At 49.4% G+C, this 23,382-nt stretch overlaps 1 protein-coding gene and 1 long non-coding RNA gene across 3 annotated transcripts in view; one reads left to right on the forward strand and one right to left on the reverse strand.

Annotated features, from left to right (window-relative positions):
* SH3PXD2A (SH3 and PX domains 2A) overlaps positions 1-12,765 on the reverse strand; it is a 244,551-nt gene extending 231,786 nt beyond the window's left edge. For both annotated transcript variants that reach the window (XM_046652134.1, XM_046652133.1), the window contains exon 1: positions 12,554-12,765. In XM_046652134.1, the coding sequence (XP_046508090.1) occupies positions 12,554-12,625 (72 nt within the window). In that variant the 5' untranslated portion in view covers positions 12,626-12,765. The remainder of the gene's footprint in view (positions 1-12,553) is intronic.
* On the forward strand, positions 12,655-19,947 carry LOC124234740 (uncharacterized). Its single transcript, XR_006887383.1, has 3 exons — positions 12,655-12,771; positions 13,503-13,604; positions 18,826-19,947. It is a non-coding gene; the product is annotated as an uncharacterized LOC124234740 (long non-coding RNA).
* Positions 19,948-23,382: the final 3,435 nt, after the last annotated feature.

The following is a 23,382-nucleotide window of genomic DNA, read 5'->3' on the forward strand; positions in this document are numbered from 1 at the left end:
GGATTCCCTGGAAGGCCAGGAAGTAAGAGGTTTCCCGAAGGACTTTGGAGCCCCACCGCCAGGCTCGGAACGCCAGCTCTGCCTCCTCCTAGCCTATGACCTTTGGTACATTAACCTCTCTGGATCTCTGTTTTCTCATCAGGAAAGTAAGAACCATAAAAGTGCTTTTCCCATTAGGTTGTTGTAAGGATTAAATGATTAAAGTGCTTAGAAGAATGGCTGGCACATAATTAGTGCTGCTATTATTATTACTATTTAGTGCTTTTATTATCATCATCATCATCATCTAGCCTGGAAGTTTCCTTCTATGAACCCTGGACCACAGTCTTCCTGGATACTACACATCGAGTTTAGTTCCCAGGCTAGCCCACAATGTAGGTGAAATAGCGATATCCGGTTCTCGGTGCTATAATCCATCTACTCCATGGATGGGAAAGGTTTTGGTGGACTGGCCTGAGAATCTTAACACCATTTACAATATTATATCAATAAGAATACATATTTTGAATATCAAACAACCAATTTCCACAATTGTAAGTTAAAAGCTGTGGTTCTTTAAAAAAACAGGAGGAGGGTAGGAGGAACGGGCTTTAATAGAGTAAAGCCTTTGTCTACGGGTTTATCCCATGGATCAAGGCCCTACGGTGATCCAGCCCTTCTGCTGGCGTAGGGGAGGGGGTGTCCAAGATGAAAGGATGTGGTGGCTGCTGCCTTTGCAGGAGCTCACCACTCTCTGGCTCCCAGTTGGAGGAACAGCTTTCAGTGCAGTGCCTTGTACACAGTAGGTACAAAACCAATGTTCAGTTAGTGAAACTCCCTGACATGTGCACTGCCTTTGGGGTCCTGGAGTCCCTAACCATGACACTGCATTTCCCCAGGGAATGCCCCTTAGGGGATGAGGGCCAAGTCCCAAACACAGTCCCCACAGCAACCTCTCCGGCGGTGTTTTGGCCAGTTTCCACCTCCAGCAAGTCAAGAGGAGGCCTCGCTGCTGAGCAGAGCACCCTGCTTGGTGCTAGGAGGGATAAAAGGCCCAACTTGACCCCTTTACCTGTCTGATCTCATCGCCCACTGCTCTCCCCATCGCTCACTCCACTTGGCCACACCACCCTCCTTGCTCTTCCCTGAAAAGGCCAGGCATAGTCCTACCTCAGGGCCTTAGCATGTGCTGTCCCCCCTCCCTCAACCACTTTTGCTCCAAATATCCACACGCCTCACTCCCTTGCCTCCCTCAGATCTTACTCAAAAGTCACTCTACAGTGGGGCTGTCCCCAGCCACACCACAAAACAGCATAGCAACTCCCACCACCATGCCCTGTCTCCCTCACCCTGTTTAGTCTCCTCTACACCATTTATCCCCATCTCACACAATGTATATTTTACCTATTTTATTTGTTTGTTTACTGTTTACCTTCCCCTACCAGAATGTAAGCTTCAAAAGGGCAGGGACTTTTATCTGCCCTGCTGTGTGCCCAGTGCTTGGCACATAGTAAACATTCAATGTTGATTGATTGATTGATTGATTGAATGAATGAATGAGTGAATGAATATGAATAAGTATCAGATCAAAGTCCATCCCTCAAGGGGCTTTTCCACCAATCAGGCACACCAGACATGGACTTGCCAAAAGCCGTTCAACCCAAGGCCATTCTTGGTAAGTGTTGCATGAGAGGTAATAAAAATTCACAGATGGGAAATATTGTAAGATGAGAAGTCATGGAAGCTTCTAGGAGGTGGCAGAAACTGAGCAAAACCATGAAGGATGACCGTGATAATAATGACAACAATAGCTGCCATTTATTGAACAGCTTATCATGTGCCAAGCACTATGTAGAGTAACAACCATATTATAATTATCCCCATTTTACAGATTAGAAAACTGAGGCCCATGGAAGTAAAGAAATTTGACCAAGTGAAACAAGCTAGTAAGAGGCTTCCGAGCCTGAGCCCATGTAGCAGAGGCTGTCGGTGCCCTGCCCCCATCCTCATGCCCTCAACTTCCAAGTACTGGCACCTGAGGCCTCTCTGGGGCTCACTCCAGTTGCCAGCGCATAGTTTAGCCTGAGCAAGCAGCAAGCTGAAAGTGCCTAGGAATTAAACTGCCCCTGCTCCCAACTACAGTGCTGTGCTCCCCCGTCCCCGAGGACCAGATGGAGAGCCCCAGCAGCTGGAGCTTCTGAAGGGCCAGGCCTTCAAAATGGGCTCTGGACAAGAGTTCAAGGGAAATAAAAATCTGAATCCCAAAACAGAGGCCAGACCTGCCAGGGGTCCTTTCTCGGTAGTGAGAGGTTTGTTATCTCATGGCAACCACATCACGGGTTAATGGAGGGGCTCGGAGGGGAGGTCAGAGTGGGCAGACGACCCGGGTGTAATCTGGACCCTTGAAGTCTTATCTGGGGACCCTGTGATGTGCTCCCTAGCCCCCCAGCCTCTCTGGAAGCTCTCAGGAGGCAAAGCCATCTGTAAAGCCGCAGGTCCTCAGCCTTCCAAGGGAAGGCCACTGCGCACACTCCCTTTGGGTCCACTCCCTTTCTTAAGCCCAGGACAGTGCTCTCAGCATTCCATACCCCAACAGAGCCACAAATCAGGGTTGAGACCCCCATGGGAGCGTGCAGCAAGGGGAAATGCAGCCACGGAGACCAGAGTTCGATGGAGTGCAGAGAGGGGAGAGAAAGTCCAAATGCAGCTAGTTTTGACACATGTGGATGCTTCCAGCTGAGGGAAGAGAAAAAAGAGAACTCCCAACTAACCTCCCAACCTTTGGGGGAGGGAGGGAGGAAATGCATCAATCTCCAGGGAGCACAGTGGAACCATCACAGGCTTTGCTGCTGCAGAGATCTAGGTTCAAATCCTGGTTCTCGCCCTTTACCGCCCTATGATGAGGAGCAAGAGGCTGCACGTCTCTGAGCCTCGGTTTCCTCGTCTATAAAACAGGGACGAGGCTCAGGGTTGCTTGTGGGGATTAAAGGAGACGGTGGACGTGAAGCCCTAACCCAGGGCCTGCACCTAGAAGGGGCTCCACTCACACACTCTGACAACTCCCCAGTGCCGCTGCCCGGGAGCTGCCACGTCCAGCCACCATGGGGAAAACGAGGCTGCTTTTCTCCAGCTGCCAGTTGCCAGTGAGTGACTAAAGTAAATAATTAATCCTGGCTTGACACCAAAGTTCAGACATTGCTCTATGATAGACCTTAACTCTGTGAGACAAGGATCAGTGTGCCAATCCACCAGGCCCAGACCAGCAGAAACCCCTGGGCTGCCATCCCTGGAACCCCTACCCTCATGACAAGCGTCCCTTCCAGGTGCCAGGCACTGTGCCGGGAGCTCAATGAATCAATCCCAACCCAGGAGGCAGAACTCAGGGAAAGAGTCTGCCTCTCTCAGAGCCCCACTGCCAGCACCGTGCCAGGCCAGCGAGGCCTCCGTCTCTGTTGTTACAAAGAGAAATTCTCCCACACAGGCAAGTCCCTTAAAATAGCCCTTTGGGTCTGGGCCATCAGGAAACGGAATAAAGCTGGGTCGGAATGGGGCCTACCATGAAAGACTTTACAGAGCAGCCGCTTCAAACGACAGGGACAATCCTTCACGCTCAGAACCCTTAGGTGGGCAAAAGCAGCAAGGCGGGCTTCCTCAACAGAGAACCCCGTGCCCTGGGAGGACACGTTGGGCTGGCAGAAGCCCCTGCTCCCCTCTGCCGCCCTGGAGAGGGACCAAATGTGTAAGGCACGGTGACAGTGTGAAACAGGCACAGGCTTGGGGGAGGGGGCCAACACACCTGGCTTTGTGTTCAACTAACAATGCAACCTAAACTTCTGAACCACGGTCCCAGTATGAGTGAAACGGGGTTAAAAATGCTCACCTTCACGGCTGTGTCAGGACCCGAGATTATAAGTAAACGGTCTGGCAGTGCCTGGCACAAAGTAGAAATTTAATATGTGGTAGCTGCATGATGATGGTGCCCATGTACTACAGGTCAAGCCCTCCTTTATTACAGAGTGAAAATATTCCTGGAAAAAGGCAAACAGCAAGGGCTCTCCACCAGGAGCCACACAGCGATGGGCAAGAAGTACAGACTGGCCCAAATCCACGCAATCCCTTACCCGACCTGGGACACCCTGCAAGTTCACTGTCAGCATTGCGTCTGATCAGTTTCCACCAGGCCTGAAGTTCACGCTCGCTCCAGGGATCCCAGAGACAGCCTGGAGGGGCCCCCAGGCCTCACTGCATAATTTATGCTGCATTGACACATCCAGAGGAAGGGATTCTGCCCCCACCCCACCACGCGCTCCGCCCAGCCCTGAGGAGGATGGCTTCCTCACCAGCCCAAGGGAAATGACAGCAAAGGGCCAGAGAAAGCCGCCCAGCGGAGGGGCAGAAAGCACAGCTGCTCCCCCTCTGCTAGCTCAGCGGCCTGCCAGTCACTTCCTCCCCTCAGGTAACAGCAGGGAGAGAAGGGACTGGAAATAGCTCTGTCTCTTCCCGTTCACAAGAGCGATAGGCTTGGAAAGAAGCAAAGTGTAGCTCCCAGAGGTGTTCCAGAAGCCGTCTTCACTGAGGGCCTAGGGTGATCCTGGGTCAACCCTGGCTATGAGGGTTCTCAGGGGAGGTAGCGCGCCAGGCGTCAGGGACAGCTCCTTTTCGTGAACCATCCCCTGCCGCACATGATTAAGACCCCAGACTGAGGGATCTGGGAACCCTTCAAGCAGCCATTTTCTCGGGGCTCAGCACTTTCCAAAGCAGCTTTCGTAGCCACCCTCCCCTCTGCAAGGCAGGCCAGAAAGGAAGTGAGTAGCCCATTCTCTAGATGGGCAAATGGAGATCTAGTCGGGAAAAGCAACACGTGGAAGGTCACATGGCAGGAGAAGCCAACCAGCCAGGTGGAATCTCCTTGGGGCCCTGTCCCCCCAGGTGTATGATGTGGGGCGTGTGGGGACAGGGCAGGCTTCGGAGCCAGCAGGCCTGGGTCAGTGCAGGCCCCTCTCCACAGGCGGCTTCATAGCTGCGTGGTGTTTGACAATCCGCTATAGCTCTCTGGACCTCGGTGTCCCCGCCAGTACGATGTGGATGCCAGCAGCAACGACAGACTTCGGGGGGCTGCTTGAGAGTTTCCGTGTAAAAGTCTTAGCACGGAGAAAGCACTCAGAAATGTTAGCTGTTATTTTTATTATTATGTTTTCCCTAAAGAATCAGGCTTACAGGAATATCTGGCAGGGTGGTGGGGGTTAAATAAACAAAGAGGTGGTTTGAAGCATTGCATTTAAAACTACAACAAGTTCAGAGAGTCTGAAAGTAGAAGGCCACATTAGCGGGAATGTTTTGCGTAACAGTGACAATCCAAAGGCATCGTGGACTCCCAGCTAGCTGGGAGTAGGAGCCCCCAGACCCTACAAGGAGAGGGGTCTCCCCTCTCTCGCCACTGGGGTGCTTCATGGCAGTGTCGGGGAATGTGGATGGCCATTGCTCCACCGTGGCACACTGCGGCTGCCTCAGACCCGCCTGCCAGGGCCCCCAAACAGCCAATGCCTCACCCCTTGTGCTCCCCCTTGTCCTCAACCCTCCCTCCCCGAGACCTCCGGGGTGCAATCAACTTTTATGAGGCAACCTGACCCCGTGGAGGAAGAGCTGTAAACACAGAAGGCCTGGGCTCGGCCTGCCAACTAAAGAGTCCCCAACGAGAATAGATAAAGAGTTCTATTCCTTACGTAGCTCTGCTCTAGCCACAGCTGCAAGAACAGCCCTAGAGCCAGCTCTGGAACCCACCAGGAGGACCCCACAGTGATAATCAGCTCCCCTTCCCCTGCAATCCTTAGGAGAAAAGGAAAGTTCCGAGGTGTCTTCACAATAAACTCTGAGTCCCTCAGCTGGCATCGAGGCGCTCAGAAAAGCTCCCTGACCTTTCTCTTCCTCCTTTTCCCCATGTGTGGGTTTTGTCCATGTTTTCCTGCATGTTCCACCTCTAGCATCTTTCTTTTCCCTTTCTTGGAATGCTCTTCCCCTCTTTCTCTATCTAAATCCTACTCTTTCCCATCCCAATCCTAAATCCTCCTCCAGGCCCATCATGAAGGCTGCCTTCCCCAGCCAGTCTTCTCTGAAAACTCCAGTCCACGGAGAGCGCTCCCTCTTCTGACCTTAACAATCATCACAGCAAACATCTATGTTGTGCTTAATAAGTGTCAGGTACTGTGCTAAGCTCTTTCCATTTATACACTCCTCTAATCTTCACCACAACCGTATGAGCTAGATCCCATTTTCCCCACATTTTTTCTTTTTTACATATGAGGAAACTGAGGCACAGAGATATAAGTAACTTGCTTGGGTCCCAAGGTAGCAGGCAGCAGAGAAAGGATTCCAAACCAAGAATGCCAGAGCCCAGGCATTCTCCAACAACACAGCCTTCCAGAGGCACGTGTCAACCTCTCAGGAGGTGCTATCTGGAATGCTCAGCTATTTCCATGCCCTCTCTCAGTGGCCAGCTCTAATGTGGAAGAAAGGGACAAGCTCACAGACTTAGGTGTCAGAAACCAGAGTGGGAATCTCCATCTGGATGCTGAATTACTCTGAGCAAGAGTCACATAAACTCTCTGAGCCTCGATTTCCTCATCTGTGAAGTGGGGATAAAAACATCTACCCACCTAACACGGTCGTTACGAAGCTCAAACAAAATCCCCTCTAAGAGATATCTTCTTCACTGCCTGGCACACAGTAGGGACTCATATATTGGTTCTCTTCCCCTTCTCTCCTCACTGTGCATCTTAACATCCTCGCTGGACTCTGCTCAGCACGTGCTGCTGATGGGGTGACTTGCCTGGAGGTTACTTGGGGGCACGAGAGGGGCCTCCCTCTGGCTCGCCCTCCCACCCTCGTGTCCTCATGTCCGGGGCCCTGACCTCTTCATTCACCTGCCTTCCCGTGCCTGATTCCACTACACGGAACAGCAGCTCAGCCTAGGCGAGAAGTCACACACAGCTCTGGGAATCCGCCTCTTGAATCGCTGATCACTCTGCTGGATGCTTCCATTATTTTTGGCAACTGCCATGGCGGAGAACACCTCTGGCCCTGGCTCAGAACGTATTTCCAAAGCCAGACTCTCCACCTCATTTCCCACACACGCCCCTTGTCCTTCCTGTCCCCTGGATCCCTGTCCTAACCCATTATCCCCTTCCTGGATTCTCAGAACTCAAGAGGAATAAGTGTGACTACCATATGCATAACGCTATTATTTGTTTTATTTTGTTTAATTAGGAGGCAAAAGAGAACAGAGTTGCCTGTTAGACTTTTTCTGGCCAAGAAATAGTCTGGTCAGTGACTCAGGCTGAGGAAATTAGAAGGCAATTTCCAGGGGACTGCTGTGCAAACCCAAAGTCAGAAGTCCTAACAACGCTCCTCTAATTCAGAGCCTCAACTGGCCATTAATGCAAGCTGGCCCCAAAATATCTGTTTGGAAAATGCAGCAGCTGACGCTTATATTTCTGGAGCTGGAACCGGTCTCCTATGACATCAAATAGGTTTATTTTTCCCTTCCCATCCCCTCCCCTCTGCCTTCCACCACACACAGTGATTCCAATCCTGATTTGCCCCTAAGAAACCCTCACTCAGCTCTAAAAAGGGCCATGATAAATGGCTGGTTGTGCGCCCCGTTCCAACGGCCTTGAAGGATGTGGTTGGTTGTTCCATGAGCGAGAAGACTCGTCAGACCTGTGAATCACCCCTAGATCACTTCCCTCCTTGGAGAAGAAGAAGGAGAAGAAGAAACTGTTCTCCTGCTGTGTGTGTGACAGAGGGAGAGAGAAAGCAGGCGAGAGTGCTAACCCACATGTGGCGCTGGCCTTGGGGCCAGGATTCTATTTGACCTTGCCCTTCCCTGGAGCACCTCTCTGCTCCTCTCCCCCAACCCATGTTCCTTCCCTTCTCCTTCCCAACTTAGCAGGAAGCCCTCACTAGATCAGCTCCAGGAAGCCCTCCAGGTCTGAACAGCTGCTCCTTGTTTATCTGTTTCTCTCGTATGTTGGGTGTTTTCCATGGGGCATGTAGCCCAATTTCCCATCAGACTACGAACAGCTGGGCCTTCCTTTTTTGCCTCGGTCTTTCCTTTTCTCTCAGCCTCACCTATCAGGTCCTAAATGTACTTCCGTGTTTTGGTGATCAGGAACACCAGATGCAAACAGTCCATGTTGAGTGCTCATGATGGGGGCCCAGTCCTAAGTAGAAGCTTTACCCGAAATTATCTCAGGTCAACTTCCCAAAAGCCCTGTGAGGTTACAGGTGAGGAAACTGAGGCCCAGAGTGGCTGGCCCATGGTTGCACAGCTAGGAATAGCCAGAGGCAGGATTCAAACCCTGATCTGCCCAGCACCACTCATTCCATAATGGAACTGGCACTGAGAAGACCCTTTGCACGCTGCAGCTGCACAGCTTCCTCCCCTGGGGCTGGATCCACGACCGAAGGGCTCAGAGAAAAAAACGAAGGACACAGAAATGAATGGGTCTGGGGCCAATTCCTAAAAATGTAGCTCCCAGGACCAAGACCAAAATCTGTGATGATCTAAACACAAGGGAGAATGTATTATTTCCACAGGGTCAGTCCTTAATTTATCACCATAAGCATCACTGGGGACCAGATATCATCCTGGATTTGTTCTACTCCTCCTGCCTCACAGTGACCTGCCTCCATTGCCTGCCACTTGCTCACCTCCATGGCACGAGGCGAATGTCCCACACAGTGAGGCAGTCCTCAGATACCACCCTGCATTGCTCACTGACAGTCATGCAGGCTGGTCTCCCCAACCAGACTCCAATTTAGGAGAAGAGCCCCATTTTAGGTTCATTCCTCTTTTGGAGGTAAACTGACCTGAGTTTACCTGGATCTGCCTTGTACTAACTGAGAGACCCTGAGCAATCTCTAACTTCTTCAAAACTCAGTTAACCCATCTGTATAAAGGAATCCAAGACCCCACCCGATGGTAGGGTACATTCAGTGAGCTGTAGGATTCACATGAAATCATGCCTGTTAAGCATTTGGCATCATCAATGGTAAATGCTAACACTGGCTATTATCTGCACTCCCTAAAGAGTCCTGTAGAAGATCAGAGCGTTCATGACTGGTATTTGAAATAAACAATCAGGAAAGGAAATGACTGTGAAAGCACAATGCCTCCCAAATCCAAACAAACAATTTCTTGTTTGTTTTAGATAAACAAGCTTCTCTCCAACACCATATGACTTGACACACAACGACACATACACATGAGTGCAAACAATTATGTGGACCTGAACTCGTCTCCTTATGGAAAACTTTCAAATGAAGGTATCTGCAGTTTGCATCCAGCATCATCAGGACCATTTTAAACACAAGTGGTCTAAGGTCAAAGCCAGTTTACCTAAGTTCTTCCAGTGGCAGCTCATAAAAGCTAAGAGAGAAGCTCAACTCCGTGCCAGGGAGCCTGGTCTACACAGCAGCTGCCCACCTTCCTCTAACCCCACCCGAGGCAGGGGCTTGGCAGAGAGGAAGGAAGCCAAGGGCTGACAGCACCATCCAAACGATGGAGGCCACTTGCCTGCTTTTCATAAATGGACCAAAAGCACAAGCCCCTCGGTGTCTAGGCAGCTCCCCCTCATCATGGGGAAGAGCACACTCTTTGCTGGATGTCCTGAGAGAACCTTTGCAGTGTGTTCCCAGCGTTCTGGATCCAGCAGAGCCCCTCCCCCTTGGGCCCCAGGCCTCTCATCAGCGAGCTAAAGCTAAAGTGCACATCCCATAAACCTCTCTGCTTTGCAATATGCCAAACCACAGACTCAGAATTCACCATCAGCGGAGGAGAGGCTGGAAGGAGGCATGCTTCTCCAGTGCAGAGGGCTTCCAGAACATATGCGACTTGGCTGCAGTGTGTCCTGCCAGCTACCCGCGCCAGTGCCTTACCCGCCTGGTATGTAGTGTCCCCTGTGCAAGGGCCAAGAGAGAAGGCGCGCCTAAGCTGCAGAGGCAAGCCTGCCCCAACCTGCTCCTCCTGCCCCTGCTGGCCCCACCGACACTTTCTCTTACTGGGCCCCCCACCTTCTGCTAGGCATTACTGCCCCAAATGTGTAGGAACCTCTTGCTACCACCAGATATTTGTCTTCCTGGTCAACCCCTACTGGACTTCGATGAACAAAACCCACACCACGGGCAAAAGGCCAGTTAGACCCGGGTGCTGTGACTAGCTGTGTTGCAAGTGACTTTACCCCAACTGGTTCTGTTTCCTCATATGTCAAATGGGGGGCTGAGCCTGACAAGTCTCCGGGTCCCTGTCAGCTCCACCATTCCAGAACGTATAACATTTCCTTTAACTCCCTTCCTCAGCCTTAGTTATGGCTCTGCATGGCCCTATCTGTTCACTGACATCAGTCCCTGCCCCAAACATAATGTCACTGATTCTTACACGGGAAGTGGAGATGTCCCGGGAAACACTTTGTCTGTAAAAAGGGAGGAAATGATCATTTCAAGAGAACTGGACAGGACTTCTTTTGTGTTTTCACATAGAACAAGTTATTATCAATCTTAAAACCCAAAATCTTTCTTCCTTTTTGCCAGACCATTAATAGCTGCTTTTCAAAAGTGCTTTCTTAGTCAGAATCTCACGAATAACAAGCTACCATAATTTAACCTGGGCTTGTTACGTGCCAGGAACTGGCCTAAGTGCTTTGCATGGATGATCTCATTTAATTCTCCAGACAACCATGAAGTAGATATTATCCTCACTTTAAAAATGAGGAAACTGAGGCCCACGGTGGTTAAATAACTTGCCCAAAGTCACATAGCTAGTTCGTGGCTGAACCAGGCTTTGAACAAGACACTCTAACCCAGAGCCCCAGCACTAACCACCTCTGAATACTGCCTGCTCTGTGTCCCTGGTCACTTTAGCAACACCTCTACCTTGTTGCCAGGATGTCCTACATCTGTAATCTTGAACATGAACGGTCAGAGCCAAGATCTGATGTTTCACCTAAACTCCAGAGCCAGAAAAGCACCTGGCTAGGTGTCAGAGCAGAGAGTGCCATCTGTTGAAAGCAGTGCCAACCTGAACTGAAGACCAGAAAAGAGAACCCCTGAAACTCAGCCTGCAACATCTGAGAAAAGAGGTTAGGAAGGCTGACTTGAGAATAGGTGCTGGGATGGGCAAATGGACATCTGTCCCCAGAGCAAGGTGACGACATGGTGACCCAAGTCCTTCAAAAAGAGCTTTCTTGAAACGACAGGGGAAGATGCCTGCTGACCCAGATAATACAAAAGGAACGACTCTCCCAGAGGCAGCCACCTCCCTGTCTTGTCAGGAACCAGACGGCTTGGTTAGCTCCTCAGCCTGAGCCCAGGCCCATTTATTTCACTATAAAGAAACCAGCGTTCAGAGCTAAGGGTGATAAAGACAGAAAGCCTAGCCCCAGGCTGACATTAGCACGAACCTCAGTCCCCTTGCAATGGGGAAATGAAAGGCATTTCAGAGATCATGTGCAGTCTAGGGCAGCAACCAACAGCCTGTTTTAATTGTTAAAATTAATGCTTTGAGCATTCTAAATGCTCCTTTAAGTACCTAATTTGCAAATAAGATGCAGTCCTTCTGCTCTGGATGCCCGGCTGTCTCTTCTACCTCAAGTACAGGAGCAAAGCCACTCAGACAGCCGTCCTCAGGCATCAAGGACACAGTGTTTACTTCCAAAGGTGCGAAGGATGGGAAGACAGGACAGGCAGAGATGAAAGGCAAACGTGTCACACAGACCCGGGAGCTCGGCTCAATCAACCTTAGCCCCTTCTCATTAAGTTTGGGGAAGGAAGGGGGAGGGGCAGCCAGCCGTTCCTCTGAGACCACAGCAAACATTTGCCTCCTCGTGTCTGGAGATGGAGCATCACTTAAGAGGAAATGAACCCGGTTAAGGGTCACGTCCAGAGGAGGGATAAAAGGAAAAGCCACAATTCTTCTCACACCGACGGATGCAATGACTTTAAGAAGGAAATCAAAGCTCAGGGCTGAGGGTGGAGTGGGGCAGGGGGTGCGGCGGCCTCCCTGTGCCCCCAGATCCAGACCTACGCAGGCAGAGACCGGGGCTAAGGTGAGAGGAGAGCGCGAAGCTGCCTTCCCCTGGGCAAACCTGTGAAAGCTTCTGGGTCTGGGTGAGCGTGAGCGACCCGAGCCCCCAGGGATGGCCAGGAAGATGCTCTTTCCCGACGGAGCTTCACAGCGGGGGTTTGACGAACGCTCCCCCCACCATCCATCAAAGCTCAGGCGGACAGATGACTTCACCGTTGTAACAGACAAGGGCAGCCACTTGCCAACTCCAATGCCAAAAAAAGAAAACGGGACCGAGGGGTTGGGGGGGAGCAGGGGGAGGAGTGGAGAGGAAGGACAGAAAAGGCTTCCCTGCAGATCACAGCCCTGTGAAGAAACTCCACAGCCGAGGGCTGCCCTGCGGGCACTTAGCTTCAGGACTTAAGAGCGGGGAGGGGCGAGGGGCCACCCGGGGGTGGGGGCCTCCCGGGGGGCCCTGGCCAGCCCCCTGCAGGGGTCGGTCGGGACAGTACTCACATAATGCTTGGAAGGGTTCCTCCGCTTCTCCACGTCCACCACGGTGGCATCTTGCACGCAGTAGGCGAGCATCTTCCCCCACAAAGCGAGTGGCGCCCCCCGGCGGCGTCACCTTCTCATCCCGGTAGGGCTCCGGCTCCTTCTCCTGCTTCCCGGGTCCCCAGGGTCACCGCCACCCTGGCCCAGCGCGCTGCTGCCCGGGCTCCCGGCACCCACAGGTACGGCCCCGGGGTGGGGACGGTCCCGGGGGGCAAGCGGGCCCGGTGCGCCTGGGGCGGCTCCCCGTGGGCCTGCCGCGCGCCCCTTCCTCCTGCGGCGCCGCCGCCGCTGCCGCCGCTGCCGCTCTCCGGCTCGTCCGCCCGCTCTCTCCGCCGCCCGGTGGGTCCGGCGGGAACTGGCGGAGCAGAGGAGGGGCGGGGGTGTGTCCCGCCGGCGAGGGGACGGGGCGGGGGCCCCGGAGCCTGCTGTCAGCGCGCTGGGGAGGGGCCAGCGGCGCCCCTTCGCCGCGCTCTGGCTCCGGGGGCTCGGCGCTGGCGGAGGCTATGGGCGCAGGAGGCGGAGGCAGAGCCGGGCAGGCAGGGAAGGGAAGGGAGGGGAGGGGAGGGGAGAGAGGGGAAGCGCGCGGGGAGGGGCTCCAGGCCCGGGGGAGGGGCTCGGGGCGGCGGGGAGGGGGCTGCAGCCCGGCCCGAGAGGCCAGGGCGGGCCGACGCGCCCCCACCGAGCCGAGAGCGCAGCCAGCGGCCTGGCGCGACACTGGGCTACTTCGCCGGGCACAGAAACTCAGGGTGGCTTCGGAGGGAGGAGGGGCGGGGGGAAGTGTACCCACCCTGGCCTTCGGTCTTGGAGCGGATCTGTGCCTTTTTGTCCCCATCTTTGCGTCCCCCTCCCACTCCTTTCCCCCAGATCTCTTTAATGAAAAGTAGTTTATTGCCCTGCTCTTGCTGCCCAGGCCCCCTGAGGAGGAGACGGGAATGGAGAAGGGGCCAGCATTAAACCCTTCAAGTCGGAGCCTCTTTTGATAAACCACCTGCCCCGCTGAGGGTCACAGAGGGTGAGTTCTCCCCGGAAATGTGATCGATCCGCTGCCTGAGTCATTCATCGATCTAGGCCTGTGTAACTAACCCGTGACATCATTTACCAGCCAGGTTACAAGACTGCATAACACGACTGCCTTAAGCCCAGGGCTCCCCTGGGACCCTCCCCTGGTGGCGAGGAGGGAAGGGAGCACACAATGGTGGGAAAATCCACTGGGTTGGGGGCCAGCTCGTCATTGGCCCCAGGCTCTGGCTTTCTCACCGCCTCTCCCTCTGGTCTGGAAAACCAACTTTCCAAGCCACTTGTCAGTCTCTGGACTTGGAGTACAATTACTATTTAATTCAATTTACACCCCTATCCCCCCCCCCCCCCCCCCCCCCCCGTATTTCAACATTTTTTCCATTCTAGTTTCAAATATTTAAAGAGGTAGTGTTTTCACAACTAATCCTATCGTTTCACAGTCACAATAAAGCTTTGTGACTGTGGACTAATGTGAAACATCGAAAATGGGGGCAAAGAGCTTTATGACTTTATTGTGTTCACATTTTCTTCTCTGCACTGTCAGAACCCCTGTACCCATCTAAGACTTGATTCACACATTTGCTTGGTGCACAGTATCCCACTATTCCTCCAGTCTTCTTGGGAAAGGATGCTAGAATGCCAAAATGTGCCACTAAGTATCTGACCTGGAGCAAATCACTCAATGCCTCAGGCTTTAGGGTCACCTTAAGGTCCTCATTTGTAGAATGTGGGTGCTCAACTAGAAGGTCCTTTAAGCTTCCCTTCTATATACACTCCAAACTCTTAGCAGTAGTTATTTCTATGGAGACATTTTTGAGTTCTTTGTTCTTCCTAATGAACATGTATGGATTTTGATATTTAAAAATAAATATTTTTAAAAATCTCTTCTTTAAAATTCCAGAATTTTAGGATTATTGAGCACCTATTCTGTGCTCATTCACAAGGCACTAAGAGACAGAAGAGAGTGAGACAGTTAATGTTTATGGAACTGAAAACTGAATCCAATAGACAGATGCTTGTCCCTTCCCTCAAAAGACCAGACAGTCCAGCTGAGAAAGGGGGAGACCATTAAGACTGTATCTAATAAAATGTGCATTAGGACTCCAGAAAATGGAGGCCTGGAATAATCAAGGAGAGCTTCAGGGAGGGGCTGTGTCTGTGCAGGGCCCTGGAGGATGGGCAGAGTTTGGAGCACCTTGGAATATTCTGCGTCCTCGGAACTCCTCCAAGCCAGCAGCACTTGCCCTGAGCTGCTTTGACATGTGTGTATCTGTCCATCCCACACCCCATTTCCTCTGAAAGCACCTGGTGCCCAAGGACTGGCTGTAAGTTATCTTGTACTTTTTCACACTCCTCGTCCAGCCAAGCATGGCACCTTAAACACAGTAGGAGCCACGCTACACGAATCCACTGAATGAATGATCAGGGGAGAAGAAAAGGCAGAGCGAGGAGAACATGAGCAACCTGCAGCCTGAACCAGCTGGGGACAGGCAGAGGACCAAGAGGACAGTGTCCACTGGGGGAAGGGTCAGGGAAGAGGATGAGGCACAGGAGAAGGACATAGGAGAAGGATAAGTGTTGGTGGTCCAGGTTGTGAGGGACCTTGACACATGGCACAGGGCTTCTCTCTCAGAGAAGATGATAGAAAACCACTGTGGATGCTGGAGCAGGTGTCCTGGGAGAAGGTGACCTGGCAGTGGCGCTCAGTGACGGGAAAAGGAGGAAATAAGACACCATGCCCTAAGCAAGGCCTGTTCCCTGTGGGGGTGGGAGGGAGAGTGGGGACAGGTCCTCAGCACTGAGGTCCCCTCCAGGGAAGGCTGGACTGTAGGAACCTGGGAGGGCCTCTGATGATGAATCAAGACAGCCTGTGTGTTCACAGTAGAGGGTTCATAATGGCACCTGGCCACTCTTCCTCTGTGGACGGCAAGGTGTTCTGGAAGTGCGGATTAAGCCTGAGAAGCCCCTGGTGAGTGGAGCTGGTGTTCAGCTGTTGGAGGAACAGAAGAGGAGGGGGGTTGGCTTGGCTTGCATCCCCTTGTAAGTCAGAGCAGTTGGCTCCCCTAAGAGGTACTAGTGGTTTCCCACCCACCTTCCTTCTTCTGGACCAGGATCCACACTAAGCATGACCCTAAGCAAAGAGATCTGGAAGAGAGAGGAAGGCTTCCATGCTCCCTTGCTGTCCTAGTGACTCAGTGCTCACCTACAAGGTGACGGCCTTCTTCCGGCCAAAGAAACCCCAGACAACCTGACATCTCTTAAGTTTGTGGTCTCGAAGCACAACTTGGGTACTCCCCGCTTCCCCTGTGCTCTGGAATTACTTCACCTGGAGGAAACAGCTGAGCGCCAGACCCACTCCAACCCCATGGTGCTGAGATCTCAGGATTAGTTGGGTGGAAGTTATTTATACCTGTGGGAGAAAAGCTCTTTTTCCTCCTGAGGCCATGTGTCCAAGAGGCTGTAAATATAAAATGACACAGGCTCACCTTTCTTTCTGGGGTACATTTCACCGTCGTGTAGGTGTCCTTCCCAACAGGGCTTCAGCGTTCCTTTCTGTTCAATACACTCTTCCTGCGGGTCTCACACGTGCCTGCACTCCCCAGAAATGACTGAGACCACCTGAAGGCTCCCTGGAGACAGGACTGTCTCATCCATTCAACAGCCCAGCATGCTTGGCACATAATGGGTACACTGAGTAGTCTGTGTTGAAAACATCTGCTGAAGGAGCCAGTAGTGCTGGAGAGGTGTAGGTAAACTCTGTTTTGCCACCTCCATCAATGAGCTGGGGATGACTCCAATCCAAGGACATTGTGTGAGTTCAAATGAGAAAATATAATCCTAAAAAGACCCCCAGAAGTTTAGGATGAATAAGGGAAAGAGGACCCAAAATAAAGATGCAAACTGACTGATACCTGAAAATCTGATTTTTCAAAAACAGATAATTGTAGAATGCTTAGAACCAAAGAATTTTCCTACTGGAAGGGACCAGAGAGGTTATTTATTCCTCTAGTTTTACAGAGCAGCAAACTGAGCTGAAAGAAACTAAGAAAATTGCCTGATGCCACACAGCTAGGCTGTCCCAGACCAGCTGTCTTCTCCTCCACCAAGTGTATGAGCCTCTTCATAGGCAGGAGGAGTTCATCTAAAGGGCACACTTAGTGCATTTACAAACACCTTGCCCTCCCTCGAACCCTAGAGACCCTCATTCCAATTCTCATTCACACAAGAATCACACCCTGCAATGGAGGCAGGACACTCCTCCATGGCAGGGACCTGGGTGTCTCCACGATCCTCTGTGCACATGCAAATCAGCTCCCCAAATGCACCCTCTTTCCCATGTGGTCTTCGTGACCACCCCAAAGAAGGCAACATACAAGAAAGCACTGAAAACAGTCAAATGCTAAACAAAGGCACAGTATAATTCTCACTTCCTCCGCAGGAAGTTCATGGCAATTGGTGCTTGTTCATTTGGTTACTAATCATACATTGACCTAGGACAGCTCAGCCACTACTGTATTGAACTTTTATTTACGTCTTTTATTGTTTTTTTAACTTTGTTGTGCTTAGGTTGTGCATTATAAACCAGTAAGAAGCCTGTGAGGGTGTTGAGGACCATGAACTTAGACTCTGGCACCATCTTGTCCTACTCAGCGCCTCGGCCACCTGACACACACACCCAACCCAGCACCGGGCTTATACGTGCCAGGCACTCAGTAAATGGCTTGTCTTTTAAAATTACTGGGATCTCAACAGATTTGTAGGTGCTGCTGCTGAAAGTGATGCCTAAGAAGAGTTAACAGAGGCAGGACTTACCCAGCCTGGGTTCTAGTCCCACTCAACCACAACCCAGCCTTGTGACCTTGAAGTCACTTCCCATCTCTGGGTCTCTGGTGATCCTTCTGGTCCCTTCTGCACTCTAGGATGGTGGATAACTATTATGTAAAGTGAGGTCTAACTGGACTATTACCCAGAAATGTGCAAATTGGAGGGAAATTTGGGGCCCTCTCCTGGCCAAAGTGGTTTTAGCACCTTCACCTCCAGCAGCTGGCCTTGCAGTGTCCCTTTCAGTCCCTAGCTGTCCTCTGGTAGGGACAAACAGGAGGGCCTGGCACAAATAACCTGCCAATTCATAGACTACAAGCAGTCCAGGGCCCTTGTGCTTTTTTCTTTCTTCTCTCTCTTCTCCTCCTTCTCTTTCTTTCTCTCTTTCAGGTCAGCCTTAATTGAGTTGTTTGGGGAGTGTCTTGAGGATGGTTCCTCCTCAATTTGGAGTAGACAGTGAGGCCAACTTCCATTTTCTCTAGGGGAAAGTAAACTGCTGGCCAGACTTCTCCTCTCTTTGGTTGCTGGGAATGAGACGAGAATGAGGCACCAGCTCTGCCCTGTCTGCTCAGCCCCACTGCTTACTAATTGCAGCCATAATAATACACCCCTCCTCCTGGCCAAACCACCAGGTGGTGGAAGTTGCCTCTCTCTGACTCCCCACACAAGAAGTTCATCAGCAAAATCTCAACAGGCTTCTTTACATGATGCCATTGAGAGTCTCAGCCTCCCGTCTTAGCCTTGACTCTGGGGAGGGTCCAAATGGAGCAGAATTTTTTGATCGAACCACTTCAAGGTCCAGCCTTAGCAAATGACTGTGCCCCTACAGCACCGGAGGGAAATCTGGTAACTTGCTTGGCCAAAGAGGCCAAGGACACAATTAGAGTCACAGAGGAAAATTATTCCATCACTCCAGGCTGTGTCCCTAACACTGGCCAGACATCTGGTCCCCAAACTAGCACGTTGTGTTTTAAGACCTTTAGGCATGAGAGTGTGGATGGTTTCATACATCTGTCTCAACTACTGATCATGCGGCAAGTGTATTCCTGCCTGGTAGGGGGTTACCAGCATCATCTTGGTATAAAAGATTAGTCTGCATAGTTCCATTTAACCATAAGCCACCACAGATTTTCTTTTTCAAAATCCCCTGGATTTTCCAGAAGCCAGCAAACCCTTAGTTGGCCACTGGCTGACAAAAAGAACAGAAAAAAAAAATTCCCTTGGGGAATTCAAAGGCAGTCTCTTTAAATAGCCTGAAACCACAAATAACCAAAAATATGAGTCTGATTTTGGTTTGATACCCCCCCCCCGCTTTTTTTTTTCCAATTCTCTATTCAGAAATGTCATAGAAATTACTGTTTTTCATCCTGTTTGAATCCATATGTCTGTTTCAGGTGAAAGATTCAAGACTCTCAAAGTCAAGTATAGCTCCAGCTTGCATCCTGCCCTTTCTGTCTCAAGCAGAAGATATCCCTGTAGTTGGTTCATTTCTTGCCCAAGAGGCTCAAGCAGGCAGAGGAAGCCTCAGTAGGCTGGGTGTTCCCACCTCGGTGAATCTGCCCAGGATTTGGACTGTCATCCACAAGGTGCTGCCCCAGGCAGATTATTGTGATCACTTTGATTAATTTTACCACCTAATATATGAATAGCGCATGTCTTAGTTAAGACTGTTTGGTTTACAGGCACTAGAAATTCAGCTGAGGCAGCTAAAAAAGGAGAGAGAGCTTTATTTCCAATATATAGCGGTGTCTCATTTTCCACAGACATCTGGGCTTCTCGGAGGAGAACCAGGAAGCAGCAAATCTTGGAGAACAAGATACTTTTCTCCATCTCTTATCTCTGCTTAGCACTGTGTGTCTGTTTTACTCTTCTCTATCTGCAGACTGTTTTTCTCTGTTTCTTCACCCACACAGCAGGAGTCCGCCACCGCCCAAGCGTCTACCAGTCCCTCGGTTCCAGACAAATCTTGGACTCACTGGCTGCCACTGGAGTCCAGATCCCAGTTCCCAGGAAAAATAATCTGATTGGCTCAGCTCTGGTCATGTGTCTACCCTGACCCAATCAATTATCGGGGGGTGGAGTCATGTACTACATACGTGATTATCATGAACTAACCCACTGGGTTGGGGAATTAATTCTAAGAAAGAGGGCTGGTGTGAGCGGCTCACACACCCCAAAATACACCTCAATTATTGTTTACTTTTTCAAAGACTGACTTTGTTTATTCACTCAATGAATATTTGTTAAGTTAGCAACATGTGTCACCCACTCTTCTAGGAACTGGGGCTACACTTGGGGGAAACCAGACAAGGTCCTTGTCCTTAGGGAGTTTATCACCTTTGGGGAAGATACCCATTGTTTTAAATATCATACAAATAAATGTAAAACTATAATTGTGACAGATGTTGTCAAGGTGGGGCAAACATATGCTAAAGTATGAATGGTGGCGATCTCTGGGGGAGAATGTAAAGTTTTAAATTTTGAAAATTAAATTTACCTAAAATTAAAAAAATTTTAATTAATTAAAATTGAACATGTCCTTCTGTAATAATAAGAATTGTGTTTTATTAAAATTTGCATTTTGAAAGGATCACCATATATGGAAAAAAGTATGGAGAGTCCTTGAAAAATTAAGAATAGAACTACCATATGATCCAGCTATTCCACTGCTGGGTCTTTATCCAAAGAACAAAAAAACATGAATGCATAAAGATACACGCGCCCCTATGTTCACTGCAGCATTATTCACAACAGCCAAGACTTGGAAACAACCTAAATGCCCATCAAGGGATGAATGGATAAAGAAGATATGGTATATACATACAGTTGAATACTACTCAGCCATAAAAAAGGATGAAATCTTGCCATTTGTGACAACATGGTTAGACCTTGAGGGCTTTTATGCTGAGTGAGATAAGTCAGAGGGAGAAAGTCAAACACTGTATGATCTTACCCATATATAGAAGATAAAAACAACAACGACAACAAACAAACTCATAGACACAGAGATTAGATTGGTGGCTACCAGGGAAGGAGGGTGAAAGAGGTGACAGGGCACATGTGTGCAGTGATGGATGGCAATTAGTCTCTGGGTGGTGAACATGATGTAATCTACACAGAAATTGAAATATAATGATGTACACCTGAAATTTATATAATGTTATAAACCAATGTTACCTCAATTAAAAAAATATATATATATAAATAGTAATTTAAAAAAAAAAGAAAGAAAGGATCACTATGGTCCCTAGGTGAAGGGGCCTGGTGGGTGAGGCAGACGGTCAGAAGTTCTGCCATGAAAGACAAGAGATGACGACAGGTTGGACTAGGATGATGGTCCTGGGGTGGAGCAAAGGGAACTTTAGAAGGCAGAGTGGCCTGTTTGTCAGGGATGAGGAAAGCGGAGGTGCTGTGGACAATTGCAGGTTCTTGGCCTGCATAATTGGGGGGATGGTGGTGCTAGTCAGTTTTCTAAATTTTTTCAGTCTGTAATATACGGGGCTGATGTGGTCAATATCCAAAGTTCCCTTTGGCTACAATAATGATCATGATAACAACAATTAAAGTAACAAAAACAATAGCAATATCAGCAATTGTTTATTAAGCCCCTACTGTGTTGTGCCAGGAATTATGCTGAGTAAGCACTATGCTCATGTATTTATTCCACAAATGGGAATTCAGTCACAAACAAGAATGTCCTCCCTTATGGCACTCCAGGCTAGGTGGAGGAAACAATGACTCAGGTAAGGGAAAACCAAGACCTTAGGGCCCCTCCAAATCTCTGTTTTAAAATATTTGTTTGGCATTTATTTAATGAGGGCTGGAAGAGATTAATTTTTTTTCTATTTTATTTTTTATTGAGGTTAAGATAGTTTACAACCTTGTGAAATTTCAGTTATACATTATTATTTGTCAGTCATATTGTAGGGGTACCACTTCACCCTCTGTGCCCACCCCCACCCCCGCTTTCCCCTGGTAACCAGTAACCTGTTCTCTTTGTCCATGAATTTAACTTCTACATGGGAGTGGAGTCAGTCAGAGTTTGTCTTTCTCTATCTGGCTTATTTTGCTTAACATAATACCCTCAAGGTCCATCCATGTTGTTGTGAATGGGACGATTTTATCCTTTGTTATGGCTGAGTAGTATTCCATTGTGTGTATATATACCATACTGGAAGACAGAAATTTTTTAAGTGTGTACTTCTTTCTCTACATTCAAAGTAAGCATTTATTACCTGGACTGAAAGCAATATTTTCTGACTCATCTTTTATTTCATGGTTTTTCATACCTGGATAATGTCAGTCACCTGCTTGTTATGAGTAAAAGTAACATGGGAATATAGCTTCAAACTCTTAAAAGATATTTTGAGTGTTGTTTTTTGGTTTTTTTTACTTTCATGGAAGTCAGATGTTCCCTATTTTTCTGGAGTTCTTGTTTTTTCTTTAATTTTGTGGGTTGGGGGAAGAAGAAGTTTTCTGAATAGTTAACTTCTTGGAGAGCATAATAAAAGGTCTGAACTTACTTTAAACAAATAATTCTTTCCAAGGAACTATGACTAGGCTGTGCATTACTGCATATTGACCTTGCAGCTGGGGGTGACTACTGCTGACTCACAGGGCTGTCTGCTGGCAGGGATCAGGGCCAGCCCAGCCCAGTCTACAAGTGCACAGCATCCCGCACAGGCACACACTGCAAGAACACTGCAGAGATGGGAGGTGCCAGTAAGGAGGGATTTTGAATCTCCACTTGAAGATGCTATTTACTGTGGTAGGAACTGGACCATTTGTGCCAGGAGATGCTTGGAAAATCCCACTCTTCCAGGCCAAAACGCTTAGCCATTTGTCTACCCTGCTTAACACATGAGGGGTTAACAAAGGCAATGGTTGCCTTTTCGTGCATTTTCTTATAATGGCACGAAAGAGGTTGCACAGATGTTTAGAAACAAAACAGAAAAATCTCACCAATAGATAGGCAAGAAACCATGCAGATAATGTCTGATTACTAATTCATGATATTACTAAAACATAAGAATGCCAGTTCTATAAACACAGGGATACCTGTCCATTTTCTCACCATGACACACCCCCATGCTCAGAACAATGTCTGATGCATAACAAATTTTCACTAAATGTTTGTTAAATGAATGAGAGTAAATATTTTTGACTTATTGGGCCATAGGATCTCTGTTGCAACTACTCAACTCTGTATAGTATGCCTTTACTATGACCCAGCAATTTCATTCCTAGGTCAATAAATGGTGTTCCCTTCATACAATGGAATACTATATACCACTGATAAAGGACAAATCAACGCTACATGCAACAGCCTGGATGAAGCTCGCAGACACAATGTTGACAATAAAAGAGATTCAAAGTGCATACTGTATGATTTCATTTATATAAAGTTCAAAACAGCCAAAATTAATTTATGCTGCTAGAGGTCACATTAGTGGCTGCCTCTGAGGATGAACTGGGAGAGGCACAAAGAATTGGGGGGTGCTGGAAATGGTCTCCATCTTGAGCTGGGTGGAGGTGTTCAGCTCTGCACTAGAGTCTGCACAGTGTATGTAGGTTATACTTTGCCATGGATTGAATGTTTGTGTCTCCCCAAAGCACGTTTGTTGAAACCTTAATCCCAATGTGATGGTATTGAAGACGGAGACGTTGGGAGGTCATGAGGGTGGAGCCCTCACGATGGGATTAGTGCCATTATAAAGCATGAAAGAGGTTGTTTTCTCTCTCTCTCTTTTTCTCTCTGCCCCACCGTGTGAGCAAATGAGGAAGAGGGCCCTCACCAGAACCCATCCATGCTGGCACCCTGATCTGGGACCTGACAGCCTCCAGAACTGTGAGAAATAAATGTCCATTATTTAAGCCAACCAGTCTATGATATTCTTGTTATAGTAACCAGAATTGACTAAGACATACTTCAATAAAAAAGAAAAAAATGA

Source organism: Equus quagga, chromosome 2, assembly GCF_021613505.1.
Source record: "Equus quagga isolate Etosha38 chromosome 2, UCLA_HA_Equagga_1.0, whole genome shotgun sequence".
NCBI lineage: Eukaryota > Metazoa > Chordata > Mammalia > Perissodactyla > Equidae > Equus > Equus quagga.